Source organism: Hippocampus zosterae, chromosome 3 (genome assembly GCF_025434085.1).
Source record: "Hippocampus zosterae strain Florida chromosome 3, ASM2543408v3, whole genome shotgun sequence".
Taxonomy (NCBI): Eukaryota; Metazoa; Chordata; class Actinopteri; order Syngnathiformes; family Syngnathidae; genus Hippocampus; species Hippocampus zosterae.
The window spans coordinates 5,078,941-5,094,499 of NC_067453.1; the positions used below are offsets into that span (position 1 = coordinate 5,078,941).

At 43.3% G+C, this 15,559-nt stretch overlaps 1 protein-coding gene across 8 annotated transcripts in view; it reads right to left on the bottom strand.

Annotated features, from left to right (window-relative positions):
- Positions 1 to 15,559, bottom strand: part of ppp6r3 (protein phosphatase 6, regulatory subunit 3) — an 83,985-nt gene that overhangs the window by 40,960 nt on the left and 27,466 nt on the right. For 7 of the 8 annotated variants that reach the window (XM_052060846.1, XM_052060849.1, XM_052060848.1 and 4 more), the window contains 5 exons: positions 11,004 to 11,069; positions 9,722 to 9,834; positions 8,812 to 8,925; positions 8,210 to 8,336; positions 1,147 to 1,299 (listed from right to left, as the gene is read on the bottom strand). In XM_052060846.1, coding sequence (XP_051916806.1) covers positions 1,147 to 1,299; positions 8,210 to 8,336; positions 8,812 to 8,925; positions 9,722 to 9,834; positions 11,004 to 11,069 — 573 coding nt within the window. Of the gene's footprint in view, positions 1 to 1,146; positions 1,300 to 8,209; positions 8,337 to 8,811; positions 8,926 to 9,721; positions 9,835 to 11,003; positions 11,070 to 13,531; positions 13,760 to 15,559 lie in introns of those variants that run through there. The other variant, XM_052060850.1, reaches the window with a different exon arrangement.

Genomic DNA, 15,559 nt, shown 5'->3' on the forward strand with positions numbered 1-15,559 from the left:
AAAACACCCACAGTGGCACTATGGAACTGTGGTTGAGAGAAAAAAAAAATTATCTGTGCTCTATGTTGCACATAGAGCATATTTGACAAGAAAGCAGATTTATTTATTAATTTATATGTTTTCCTCTTAACGTGACCAAAAATTTCAGTATTTTTAAGGTCAGATTAGACAAGAAAATCTGAATTGTCATGCAAATGTAAAAATAGATTGCAACTGTTGATCTCAAGACCGAACAAAAATGACCACTGTTTTGAATAGGTACTGCAAACAGCACGCTGGCATGATTAACTCATTCACACCCAAAGACGTTTTTAAACATCTTTTCAGACTTGGTCCAGAATTGGCTGGTACTGAATGAGTTAAAGGTCACAGAAATGTAAAAACAAATTAATCACCGGATAAAAAACACAAATTCACAAGAAAAGTGATGGTAAAATTTATCAATCCTGACACAAACGCTTGTCGCTGCCTCATTGCTTTGAATGAGTCTGCTTGCTTCATACACACAGTGCTAAGCAACATTTTACTCAAATTGTCCAACCCTTTGAGATGTTCTGTGAGACGCCAGTATTTTAATGCTCTTAACCATTCCTCCAGATTTTTGGAAATGCCACTTTGGATTTAAAGGTGCTCGCTCGTATTTGTGAAATTCTTGTTACAGTCCTTTAATAAAAATAAAAGACTTTTCCCAAAATGTTGGTCAATACCAGCTCCTGCTGTGAGTCCTATCGAGCCAACAGGAAGGCAAACAGAAGACACAAAGTAGAGAAATGCTGCCAATGTAAGGAAAGCCTACGGCGCTTCTTCTATGCGCTGCCTGGAAACATAACCACAACTTGATACACCTTAAAACCACCAAGAGGCTATCGGTGGAACAGAAGGCAGATCAAATAAGGACTGTGACATTTTCCTCTAAAACAGTGCTTCTCAAATAGTGGGGTGCGGTCATCAGCAAGCTCTGCAGAGGCCTGATAATGGCCTTGGTCATTTGAATCAGGGGTGTTATAACAGGGAAAGACGGAAAACAAGCAGGAAAGCGGCCTTTGAGGACCGGAGTTTGACACGCCTGATTTACAGTATGTACAGCACTTCTCCAGCTGCGGAAGTACTCTACAATTGAAGTTGAGTTGAAACTGGGATACTCACAAGTATTACTCCCAGGGTATTGAGGTGAATGAGCTCTTTACTGATGCAGGGAGTGTTGGTTTGCAACAGACTGACCACGAGTCTGACCACATGGAGCCTTGCGTTACCCACAGGAGGATCGAGCACCCCCCACGTTGTCCTCATCATCTCGTTCTGTTTGAGAGAGCACAAACTCTTGACTCAGATATAAAAGCAAGTGAAAAAAATGTTGAGCCTTTTTCAATAAGTGCAGTGCATCATGCAGCTTTGTTTTTCTTTCATCCTAAGAAGAACTTAAAATTAGAACAATACATCCATGTCACTGGAGCCCATCCCAGCTCATGTTGCATCAGAGCCAGACTGAAAATGTCCGGGGTGCAGCCTGGACTCCGTGCCAGTCTATCACAGGTCAAACAGAGACACGCATTCACATTCTCATTCACAATTACAGACAATTTCCAGCTCTCAAGTAAGCGAAGATGCATGGTTTTGGAATGTGGGAGGTTTCCCACAGAAACCCAATGCACAGGGAGAACATGCCAAATCCACATAAGAGGCCTTGAGCAGGGATTCGAACGCAGACCATCTTGGCTGACATATGCTAAACACTGAATGAACACAAGTTCACCTGAACAGCAATCCAAGCAATATTACATCATGGTGTTTAAAAAAAAAAAAAGGAAAAAAAAAGAGAAACATTTGCGTCAGGAAGCCTCAGCCTAAAACTGAAATAGATTAAGGCAGCGGTGTCAAACGTTTTAGCATTTTATCAAAAGGGTTCAGGATAAAGAGTATCAAAAGTCAGTAAAAATTTTAGAAAATAATGGATGCATTGAACGGAAGGGAGATACTCATGCGTAGGAATATTTTTGAGACGAAAGATATGCGAGGTTAAGTTCGCATTCTCTGTAAAATTATTGAGTTGAATTTCAGATATAGAAAAATGAGAACGGTGCAACCTGGATGACTTGATTGACAAGGATGCATATGGTTAGGTCTGCACATTTGCAGAATGACACAAACATGGTTTTGCACACAGCACCAAATTTTAATCTCCGATAAAAATAATGTGCAGTGTGACGTTAGAAATGTCAGCCGACTTCCGAAAATTCTAAGCTTCACCTTAGCTTTGCCAGGGCCTCATTTGCTGCTCATTTGTAGGTCTTGCTGCATTCAATGCCGAAAAACCACTTTTTTTGTTGACAACAAGCCAATTACTTGGCCCCTTATTTCCCTTTACAGGTATGTTTTGCACAGTGTGAGCTGGCAATATGTAGCAGCCTTCAAGCCATCAGAATACATCTTCCAGTAGTTACATCAACAATGTACAGCCAAATATTGTTGGCCGTGCCATATCATTTTGGATGCAGCGTTTACATAAGCTTTCGATTATATGCTAAAGCTTGTCCACACCAAAGGCTTTCACTCTCACTGTAGGTTTATTTTTCAAGCCTATGGCATTCTTTATTTGGATAGAGATGGGGCTTGTGCAAAAACAGATTTTTGGATTTTGTTCAAATCTTTTGATGTTGTCATTGTCCAAATGCTGCTCGACTTAACTTTACCTATTTTGATTTAGAAAAAAATACTACAGATCAAACTTGTTTCCTGTGTAAAATGCAGTAACTACATACTCTTACTTCTGGTACAGGCTAACATAAAACTACAGCTAATATTGTTTACAAATATTGGTGTTAAAATAATGATTTCAATTACTGTATTTTCACGACCCTGAGGCGCACTGAAAAGTCTTAAATTTTCTCCAAAATGGACGGGGCGCCTAATAATGTGGGGCGCCCAATCTATGCACCGTGTTCCAAAATGTGTGACTGCTGCTTGTTGATTGTGACTTCGATAGGTGCTCCGCTCGACTGATGGTATGCAGACAAGCTGCTTATGTAGAGGAAAGGCGGACGTAACAGAGGACGGCATGCGGATATTAGTGAAAGAGGATGCTAAAGGCACAACCACCAGTAGGTGAATATAATGCCGGTACGTGGATTGGGCAAAACAAAACGGACCCCTGAAAACGGAACCTATGAAGAGACATGCCTACGAAGCACAGGTCAAACTTAAAGCGATCAGTTATGCGGTGGAACAGGGCAAGCGAGCAGCTGCGAGAGAATTTAAGATAAACAAATTCATGGTTCGCAAGTGGAGGAAGCAGGAGGGCATGAACTGCCAAAAAACGATTGCAGACAAACACATCCAGCCGAACCACATCACCAATGTGGACAAAGTGCCGCTGCCTTTCTACATCCCGGTGAACCACACTTTCGAAAACAAGTGGACTAGCACGGTAGCGATACGCACAAAGGGGCATGAGAAATGGCTTTTACTGTTGTGCCTGGTTGCCATGGTAATGAACAGAAATGGCCACCTGTAGTGATTTTTTTTTTTTAAAGAGAAAGAGGTTTGACGAAGAAAATCAAACCACTGGATATCAATGTAAACAGTGGGAGTCATGGAAGCAATGGATGACGAATTGCGAACACAGCTTTACAATGACTGAAGGCAGTGCCGGGCGAGTTTCGCCAGAATTTGTGAATGTCTATTTTCTCCAAAATGGACAGGACACCTTATAATGCGGAGTGTCTAGTGTGTGCGCAGAGTTCCAAGGCCTGACTGAGAGCACTTCTGGCCGACACGCTGTTTATACAGAGAAAAGGCGGACGTGAGTGACGACAGGCATGCGGAAGTCCGCCAATGAGTGAAGGGTGGGCGTATAAGAGGACGCTGAAGGCACGTCCCTAGCAGGTACCAGTCGCGTGAGTACATTGTAAAATGGCTAAATAAAGTACAACCAAACTCAGTTCTGTTTCCGTTGCCTTTTTAAAAACGTGTTTTAAGCGTGTGTCCGTATGTCTTAGCTGCTACCGTATGCTTTAAGTTAACATACCTGGTATGTTTTAGCGTGCATGCATGCTCCCGTATGCTTCATGCTAACGTGTTTTTAGCATGCGTGCATGCATGCTGTATGTTTAAGCTGGAGTATGTTTTACCATGCTTGGCTGAGCCCAATAATACAGTGGGTATTATGTGTCAAATACAGAAATAGCACCCGTTACTTAGACTGTGCCCAACAATACGGTGCGCCGAAGGGTCGTGAAAATACGGTATTACAGTACCGTATTTTCACGACTATTCGACGCATCGTACTAATGGCCGCAGTCTCATTAATGGGTGACATTTCTGTATTTTACACATACACAGGACGTACCGTACGAATGGCCGCAGTTTTACAGTGGTAAAACATACGCCAGCTTAAACATACGGCATGCCTGCGCGCACTCTAACACGTTAGCTTGAAGCATACGGTAGCATGCCAAGACATACAGATAAGATAAAAACACGTTTTTAAAAAGATAACGAAAGCAGAACTGAGTTCGGGTGTATTTTATTTAGCCATCGTACAATGTTCTCACGTTTTTCGATCAATCATCACCCAAAAATCCATCAAAGTCCTCATCCTCTGTATCAGAAGCAGATGACTGCACATCTCAGTTGTCATTGAATGCATCACATGCTAGTGTGAGTTGCTACGCATTGCCGAGCGGAAAGAAGGAGTAGCAACAGCAAAGTCAACATTTCTCTCGTGTGAAGCTTTCCCACATTTGAAAGTAAAGAACAGAGCGAAACATGGTGGCAGCGTGTGTGTGTAGAAAGAATTGAACAATTGTGCAAGCACCGTAATCCATCAAAAACGCCGCGTTCCCTCTCGTTGTTGCGTATTGTGGCCTAACTCGCCAAGCGCTGCCTCTCACTCTTTGTAAAGTTGTGTTTGCCACCGATCATCCATTGTTCCCATGCCGTTTGCAACTTTACTTTGAACGCCCGGTTGATGCCAATGTCCAGTGGTTGGAGTTCTTTAGTCAAGCCTCCGGGAATAACGGCAAGCTCAGAGTTCATATGCTTGACTTGTTTTTTCACCGCTGCTGTGAGATGGGCACGAATGCCAAAAGCATAACCGGTGGCTTTAAGTTTGAACTGAGCTTCGTAGGCGTGTCTTTTTGTCGAATTTATTTTCAGGGGTTCTTAGAAACGAAAACCGGAGTTGTTTTGCAACAATACACATTGCCACACTCTATACAAGTGTTGGTACTGGCTTGAGGCGGCGTCCCTTTAGCACTTACACGCCCACCCTTCACCATTGGCGGACTAGCTTGCCTGTCCCCTCTCTCCCTCTCTCCCTCTCTTTCCCTCTCCATATATGTATATATACACGGCCACCCTTCCCTGATTGGCCGACTTCTTCCCGCATGCCTGGCCACAGTCACTTCCGCCTTTTCTCTATATAAACAGCGTGTCGGCTGTCAGTCAGATTTTGGAACTCAGCGCATATAAAGGACGCTCCGCACCATAAGGCGTCCTGTCCATTTTGGAGAAAATTTAAGACTTTTAATGGTGCCTTATAGTCGTGAAAATACGGTATATAATTATTTTTCTATTTTTAAAAAATATATATTCATTCATTTTCCGAACCGCTTTCTCCTCACAAGGATCACAGGTTGCGCTGGAGCCTATCCCAGCTGTCTTCAGGCAAGAGGCTGGGGACACCCTGAACTGTTGCCAGCCAATCACAAGACATTGTCACGGTTCCGTTTTTGGTCTGGCCAGCAGGTGACATGAGCGGACTTTTGTGCACACCTGCTGCCAATCTATGATTAGTACACTCTGTATTTAAGGACCCCTCTGCTGTGCACCTGTTGTCTGAGTATTGCCTTTGCCTTGCTGCTTCCTTGCTCATAGACTGCTTTGCTATAGACCTTGTCGTGTTTTCGCTTTTGAACTTTCGGTACCAAGTATTTTGTAAGTATGGTTTTTATTTTGTGATTTGGCTTTCGCTTGCGTGTATTTGCTACATTGTTTTTGGTTTGCCTTCGCGGTTCTTATTTTCCTCCCTTGCCTTTTGTGCAAGCGCTTTTTGTTATTCGTTTTTGTGCCCTCTGGTCCTTGTTTTGACCGGCACTTATTATGTTACTTCTTTGGCAGTGCGATTTTTGTATATTAAACCCTTTTTGCTACGAAGACCTTGTCTGGTGTCTAAACTTTTGGGATCCCAACTTTATTCAGCTTGCCCAAAACGTGACAGACATACAGAGACATTGGACTATTTGCACTCACACTCGGGGACAATTTGGAGTGTTCAATCAGCCTGGCATGCATGTTTTTGGGAATGTGGGAGGAAACCAGAGTACCTGGAGAAAACCCACGCAAGCATGGGGAGAACATGCGAACTCCATACAGGAAGGAAAACCTTTGCACATGAAACAGGAGTTTGAAGCACCTTAGAAAAACATTAGTTCGTTCATTATCCGAACCACTTTACCCTCACTTGGGTCGCGGGGGTGCTGAAGCCTATCCCAGCTGTCTTTGGGCAGTGGGCAGGGGACACCCTGAACCGGTTGCCAGCCAATCGCAGGGCTGATTTTGAACTGAACTTTACGAACTGAGCTTCGTAGGCGTGTCTTTTTGTCGAATTTATTTTCAGGGGTTCTTAGAAACCAAAACCGGAGTTGTTTTGCCATAATGCACATTGCCACACTCTATACAAGTGTTGGTACTGGCTTGAGGCGTCCACTTACACGCCCACCCTTCACCATTGGCGGACGAGCTTGCCTGTCCTCTCTCTCTCTCCCTCTACATATGTATATATACACGCCCACCCTTCCCTGATTGGCCGACTTCTTTCCCGCATGCCTGGCCACAGTCACTTCCGCCTTTTCTCTATATAAACAGCGTGTCGGCTGTCAGTCAGATTTTGGAACTCAGCGCATATAAAGGACGCTCCGCACCATATGGCATCCTGTCCATTTTGGAGAAAATTTAAGACTTTTAATGGCGCCTTATAGTCGTGAAAATACGGTACTTAAATGAAACGATGGAAATTTGAAAATAATTCTATATATTCTATATACCCCCTACAGAATTTATTTTGTGATTTCCTCGCTTGATTTTCTTCGTAGTTTCATTGAAGTAATCATTAATTTACATTTTTCGGAGGCGGCCATGAACGCCTCTCGAGTGGAACGGAAGAAGAGAAGGCACAGAAAAGGCGTGCAGTACCTGTATTTGTTGAGACTGTGAAAACCATGAATAAAGTCTGCGTTATTAAAAAAAAAAAATCAAACTCCAGCTCTCCTTTTTTCAACAAATAAAGGTGTGTCTTTGTCCGTCTCCACGCCTTCTCTTCTTACGTTCAACTCGAGAGGCGATCATGACCGCCTTTGAAAAACGCATTGATATTTCCTTGATCATAGCTCGAAACAGAATGATCAGATGTCAGTAGTAGTTATTTATTCCTTTGTTGTGTATTCACAATTGATGAAATCACAATATAAATTCTGTAGGGGGGGGGGCTATAGAATTTATTTTGTGATATCCTCGCTTGCTTTTCAGTTTTGATGTATTGTTTTCAATTTTCGTAGTTTCATTGAAGTAATCGTTAGTTTACGTTTTTCGGAGGCGGTCTTGAATGCCTCTCGAGTTGAACTGAAGAAGAGAAGGCACATAGACGAAGACGTACCTGCATTTGTTGAGACTGTTTTAAAAAAACAACACCACAGCTTTCCTTTTTTCGGAGCCCCAACAGAAACTTATTCAATAAAGCAGCGACACAGTTCACTGAAACAACAGCAAGTTATAACATTGGAAGCATGTCTCCAGGAAGGAGCCATCTTGGAGTTGATGCATTACCATAATGACCATACAAAAGACGCACTGGATTTTAAGGCGCCCTGTGAGCTTTTAAGAAAATGGAAGACTTTTTGGTGTGCTCTATAGTGTGGAAAATATGGTAATTTTAACTATTTAACTATTGTTTTGCCCTTGATTGTAAAGTGTGTTGAGTGTTGTGACAGGCGCTTATAAATAAAATGTATTATTATTATCATGCCTGCGTCCAATAATGCAGTGCGTGTTATACAAGTGTTAAATACAGAAACATGACTCGTAACTTACACTGCGCCTCTTAATGCGGTGAGCCGTATGCTTGAGAAAATACAGTACATTGGAGTCAAGCGATTCCAATGTACCGTATCTGGGGAATTAACACAACTACTATGCTGTGTCAATGCATATTAACCTTTGGAGGATCCAGCAGCAGTTGATGAAAGTCTTTGAGTCGTGGTCTCACAGCCTCCAAGATGCTATGGTTGACTGAGAATGAAGGATTGGACATTCTAGGGGAGCATTCCATATGGCCCTCAAACCTTGAAGAGAAACACCGATCCATAACATTTTCAGTGAAGCTGCAATCAATTATGCAACATGTTAGCGTCAAGGTCGTCATTTTGTTGAAACTTAGTTTTTCAATATCATAATTTATATAATAATTTCTCCATTTCATATCGGAGGTAGTGTCGGTTATTGCTTTTGGTTGGCTCTTCCTGATACACATCCTGAAACAGTGAACATCAATTTCACACTTCTGATTTACATGGAATTGTAATGCAATGTTTAAACTTAGCCAACTTGAGACTGACAAACTATCTGACCCAAAAGTAGTTGTTTTTTTTAAACCTTAAACATTTTATTAATGAATGTTTCCAAAATCAAAATGTTTTTGTTGCAGCAGTAGCTTTGTCCAAAAGAAAAGGAGAGAATGACAATATAGTTTCACTGAACATTTAAAATATTCACGTTTGAACTTTTTTAAAACATTTACTGTTAATATACAGGACATACGCTGGTCGTCTTGTCTCAAACAGTGTAAGAAGGATCTGGATGACACTGACAATCGCCGATTCATTCTTCTCCTTATCGAAGATATGGGACAGAAGCTTCTCTACCGTGGTCTGCCTGAAGACAGACAAGAAGATACATTACATGTATTTACCACATCTCTTCGGCAACACTCCTCAGAAATTCTTGGACGCGTTTGAATTCACTCTTTGTAAATCCTAAATGATCAATTGGATACAGTCATGGTTAAAAACCATGGCGCGTCTATCAGGTAACGCCCCAATCGTCCCCCAAAAATTGGACCAATGACAAATTCTTCCGTATTCACATTTATTGCGTTGGTTTACATCATAGGTGTCAAACTCGGGTCCTGGAGGGCCGCTGCCCTGCATGTTTTCCAAGTCTCCCTGTTGCAACACACCTGATTCAAATGATCAGATCATCAGCAAGCTCTGCGCAAGCCTGACATTGGACCTGTTCATTTGAATCAGGTGTGTTGCAACAGGGAGATTTGGAAAACATGCAGGAAAGCGGGCCTCCAGGATCTCAGTTTACACCTATGGTTTACATTGAAACACGGGGGGGAATTTAATGTTTTGGGGTTTTATTTTAACAATTCTTTTACCCAATAATGTTGTGTAGTCATTTTTTGGAGTTCTGTGGTTTGATTTGGCTTTTTTTCAGCCTCCAAACAAAATCACTTAACATGTGAAGAGCAAATCATTTCGAATGGAGACAATTTCCTGGGAGAACTGGTCTGACAGAAGCACTAGGGGCGCCCTTGTTTTCGCCCATCACTGTACTTGATGTAATTTCACTAAGATTACTAACGGCTTCTTTTTTTGGTTGACGAGACCAAGTGTCATTGATCTAATAACATTTGCGGAGCACTGTATTCATGAGCAAAACCTACTTTTCAAGTGTAGCCAGTAATGGGTCTGGCTGCGGGCATCCCTGAACCTGGAACATCTGGTCTCGGCTCAGTCTGATGATCTCACACAGTGACTGTGAAGCGTTGGAGTGTCTCTGTGGGAAGAGTACAATATCTATCAAATAAAAATAGCACCGTAATTTCTATCACTATTTTAAATTGTTGTAGTTTCATTTAAGTACAGTAATAGTTAATTTACATTTTTCAGAGGCGGTCATGAACGCCTCTCAAGTTGAACGGACGCCTCTCGAGTTGAATGGAAGGAGCGTAGCAACATCTAGTGGAGGCATTGTAGATTGCGCCTTATAATGTGAAGCGTCCAATGTATGGAAAATACGGTAATAATAATATCCATCCATTTTCCGAACCGCTTGATCCTCACTAGGGTCGCGGGGGGTGCTGGAGCCTATCCCAGCCGTCTTCGGGCAGTAGGCGGGGGACACCCTGAATCAGTTGCCAGCCAATCGCAGGGCACACAGAGACAAACAACCATCCAAGCCCACACTCACACCTAGGGACAATTTAGAGCGTCCAATCAGCCTGCCATGCATGTTTTTGGAATGTGGGAGGAAACCGGAGCACCCGGAGAAAACCCACGCAGGCCCGGGGAGAACATGCAAACACCACACAGGGAGGCCGGAGCTGGAATCGAACCCGGTACCTCCGCACTGTGAAGCCGACGTGCTAACCACTGGACTACCGGGCCACCCGGTAATAATAATAATAATGTTAATATTTTCTCACATTTTGGCATGTTTTATTTAAAAATGACATGTCCTCCAATTTCTCCACAACACCCAATGAGGATTAGTAAAAAGTTTGAGGGGGAAAAAAAATTTAATTTAAAAAATACAAACCCCAATTTCAATTGAGTTGGGTAGTTGTGTAAAACAACTACCCAACTAAATACAAACAGAATACTATGATTGGCAATATGTTGCAACTGATATAGTGCTCCAGACTGTCTATAAATGGTTGCATTTTGGACAAGTGCAAGTACATTTTTCAACTACTTGCTCATCTGCAACCAGATAAATGTGCTGTTACTCGTCCAGCCCTAACTCATTGGGGTCAGCAATGTCATGGCCGAGCATTTACTGTATTTCAGAAATAGTTGCATTTTAGAGTTGATTATATTTTTTTCAACAGAAGAGTAGGTTAAGTTGAAGAGAAGTCAGCAGACTGTTTCATCTGCAGTGACTGTTTCCCAGTGTGAAAGTGACATCTAAATTGCGGTGGAGGAAAAAAAAAGTGTGAAGCTCACATCTTCATCAAGCGATGGCTGAACCATGTCCACAAGCCTCTGAATGATATTTTCCTGATTCAGCCACTGAAACAAGAGAAAAGCAAAATCTGTTGAACAAAGTATGCGCTGTAGCTATAGCAACGTCAGAAAAACAGGGAACTCATCCGGGTATTCAGACAGGTATTCATCCGGAAGTGTTTAATTGGATTAGTATGCACAATATCATTTTATTGCACGAGTTGGACTGACTCGACTGGTTTTGCCACACTCTCAGTCTGCACGTGTATGCCACACGCTCATGCGCGCGTGCATTTTTTGTTCATTTGTTTAGCCGTTTCTTCTTTGTGTCCCAAGTCGGCTGGGCTCTGAACATGCATTTGTGCTCAAAATTTCCTCTTAAGTGCTTGTAATGGTGGCACAAATCTAACGCCACACTGTAATCTCTGTTTACAACACGTACAACGCCGGGGTCGGGTTTGCCTCCTGATTATTTATTTTTCTGACAAACCATTTAATTGAAGTCTCTCTCGCTCTCTCTCACTATTAAAATATTTAATCTAATTAAAAACGCAACAGACATAATTAACTCAAATTAACTGAAAATTAATGGTGATTACTCATGCATTTTTTTATCGTTTCTGAATTTCCTTTTATTTTTTTGTCCTATTTTTCCCCATTTTAATGATCTCATCAACATGGAATCACGAATCAGTTTTCTATGTGCAAAATGCAAATATTTACTGAAATATCGATTTCGATTTTCTATTTTAGATGAACATTTTTCACTTGGAGCAGTTATTCACACATAATCTCTCACACAATATTACTGTCCATCAACAACAGTGAAAAAAATATATTGCCACACAACAGCTGCATGAAAGCTCTTTTTATGGAATCAAAACAGAGCAATATAACATTATGAAGTGCACATCTAAGGTAAACTAGTACTCAGCCTAAAGTGGATTTAGGCCATGGTTGCATACTTCGTTTTTCTCAAGTTTGCTTTGAACACAGCTCTTCGGCTATGTTGATTCTGTTGGTCCTTCTTGCACGGAAATCTCTCTATGGTTTCGCGTGGACATCATTTCGGATGACTACACTTGGTTCGATTACAACACTGGAGATGTTTTATTTTCAGTATGGTCGCGACCACTGCACCCCTGAACTCTCGACGTGCCTCAGCGCACCGTCGCTGTCAAACGAACACAGAGAAGCTCCATCCCCTTTATTTACATGGACACGGAACACGGTAACCTTCCACACAAAATAGTTAAAAACGAGTAACAATCGCGTCAGTGGCATACATCAAACGCAACGTAATGCCTGCTCTTTATTCACCAGAGGCTCATCAACATTGTCTCTTATTTCTCTCCCGAAACAGTGTCTTCTCCCGCTTGGTGTACCTTAGCCTTCTCCGCTACGTACAATCTCTGTACACAGCTTGTAATGGAGTCTCTCGCTGGCAATCCGTAGTGGAGTCATTAAATACAATGCGAATGATTTCAGCTTGAGTCTGGCTGTGGACAGTGTTGACAGGCTTGCATGCAGTAGCCATACATTTAGCTGTGGCTTCAGCAATTTTTTTCTTCTTCGTGTTATCCATTTTCTTCGCTTTGAAATGATCCATAGCTGTCTGTCTTAGACGAGGGGGCGGAGTACAGTGCACTCCGCTTAATAGAACACCATTGGGCCGAAGCGCTTCTGTTCTACTAAGTGGAGTTTCTATTAACCGGAGACACTTTATTAGGTACACCTTCAGACACGTCGACGACCAAGTTATGCACGCAGAAAAACCCCTGCTGACGAGTTAGAAGAGATAATTCGACTGTGGACGTCCATATCTTTAATCAAACAACAAAACAACAACTTTAATCAACTTCAGTCAAACATCTCAAATCACGAGAAAAATTTCATTACTTTTGTCTGGAAACAGGAGTCCGTAATTTTGCGGTTGACTTCCCTCTCAATGCGCTGGATAAGAGGGAAGTCCTGGAAACCGCGGGCGTACCTTCTGAGAATCCGGCAATGCATCGTATCGTCTGAGTATGTCCTTCTTATCCGCAGGTGATAGCCCTCGTCTCTTGAATGAAGTTGAAGCCATTGTGACGTGCGTGTGTCTATGTGTGGAGTGACGCGTGCTACCTGTTACTGTATACGGCTAGAACTACCGCGTTTTCTCGCGATAGTGGTACAGTATCGCGATAGCTACACTTCGTCTCTCTCTCGTCTCTTGAATGAAGTTGAAGCCATTGTGACGTGCGTGTGTCTATGTGTGGAGTGACGCGTGCTACCTGTTACTGTATATGGCTAGAACTACCGCGTTTTCTCGCGATAGTGGTACAGTATCGCGATAGCTACACTTCGAAAACCACTAGTTTACAATGTTCATTACTTACGGCCTGTTCTATGAAGCGGAGATCTGTTCTACTCAGCGGAGTATCTTTATAGGAAATTGCATTAGGCAAATCCGTTCCAGAGCCTTTTGCTCTATTAAGCGGATTACTCTATTAACCGGTGTTCTATTAAGCGGAGTGCACTGTACTCACATCAGCAGTGTGCTTGGCCATTACGTGGCATTTCAGATTCGACGTGCTGTGATGATAGCTCAGTTTACTTCTGCAAAACATCCAGGTAACTTTGGTCTTGTCAGTGGAACTATCTGGCAACTTTTTAAAAGTAAACTTTCCATTCATAAACTCTTTAAGTATCAGTTTTCGGTGTCTCGCGCTGCCGTGGCTGGCAAAACAGACGTGCGTGGACCTGTGCAACGCGCTTGTTGTTTTGTTTCTGGAGCAGCCTAACATCCGCTGTGACGTGTGCCGTGTTGATCTTGTGAGAACAAATTTAATCCCGTTAAAATTCATTTAAATTAATGCCGATAATGACGTGCTAAACTGACAGCTCTAATATATATATATATAAAAAAAAAAAAAATCCTCATCTCACCCCTCGGGTGGTGTCCGTCCCTCATTCAGCTCGGGTCCTCTACCAGAGGCCAGGAAGCTTGAGGGTTCTGCGCAGTATCCTTGCTGTTCCCAGCACTGCACATTTCTGGACTGAGATGTCCGATGTTGTTCCCGGGATCTGTTGCAACCACTCATCTAGTTTGGGGGTCACTGCACCGAGTGCTCCGACCACCACAGGCACGACTGTCACCTTTACCTTCCAGGCTCTCTCCAGCTCTTCTCTGAGCCCTTGGTATTTCTCGAGTTTCTCATGTTCCTTCTTCCTGATGTTTCCATCACTAGGGACCGCTACATCCACTACAACGGCTTTCCTCTGCCCTTTATCTATGATCACGATATCTGGTTGGTTCGCCATTACCATCTTGTCAGTCTGGATCTGGAAGTCCCACAGGATCTTCGCTCTGTCATTCTCCACCACCTTCGGAGGTGTTTCCCATTTTGACCTTGGGGTTTCCAGTCCATACTCCGCACAGATGTTTCGGTAGACTATGCCAGCCACCTGGTTATGGCGTTCCATGTAGGCTTTCCCTGCCAGCATCTTACACCCTGCAGTTATGTGTTGGATCGTCTCAGGTGCCTCTTTGCACAACCTACACCTTGGGTCTTGTCTGGTGTGGTATATCTGGGCCTCGATGGCTCTGGTGCTCAAGGCCTGTTCCTGAGCAGCCAGGATGAGTGCCTCTGTGCTGTCCTTCAGGCCAGCCCTCTCTAGCCACTGATAGGACTTCTTGAGATCAGCCACTTCAGTTATGGTCCGGTGGTACATCCCGTGTAGGGGCTTGTCCTCCCATGATGGTCCCTCTTCCAGCGCCTCATCTTCTGTTCCCCATTGTCTGAGACATTCTCTGAGTACGTCATCCGTTGGAGCCTTCTCCTTGATGTATTCATGGAGCTTGGATGTTTCATCCTGGACAGTGGCTCTCACACTCACTAGTCCCCGGCCTCCTTCCTTTCGGCTTGCGTACAGTCTCAGGGTGCTGGATTTGGGATGGAACCCTCCATGCATGGTTAGGAGCTTTCGGGTCTTAACGTCCGTGGTCTGAATCTCTTCCTTTGGCCACCTTATTATTCCTGCAGGGTATCTGATCACTGGCAGGGCATAGCTGTTTATTGCCCGGGTCTTATTCTTGCCATTGAGCTGGCTTCTTAGGACTTGCCTCACTCGCTGGAGGTATTTGGCCGTAGCCGCTTTCCTTGTTGCCAGTTCGAGGTTACCATTGGCTTGTGGTATACCAAGGTACTTGTAGCTGTCCTCAATGTCTGCTATTGTTCCTTCAGGGAGTGAGACCCCATCAGTGCGGACTACCTTTCCTCTCTTAGTCACCATCCGACTACATTTCTCAAGCCCGAATGACATCCCGATGTCGCTGCTGTAGATCCTGGTTGTGTGGATCAGTGAATCTATGTCCCTTTCGCTCTTAGCATACAGCTTTATGTCATCCATGTAGAGGAGGTGACTGATTGTAGCTCCATTTCTGAGGCGGTATCCATAGCCTGTCTTGGTGATTACTTGGCTTAGGGGGTTCAGTCCTATGCAGAACAGCAGTGGGGAGAGTGCATCACCTTGGTATATGCCACATTTGATGGACACTTGGGTAAGTGGCTTGC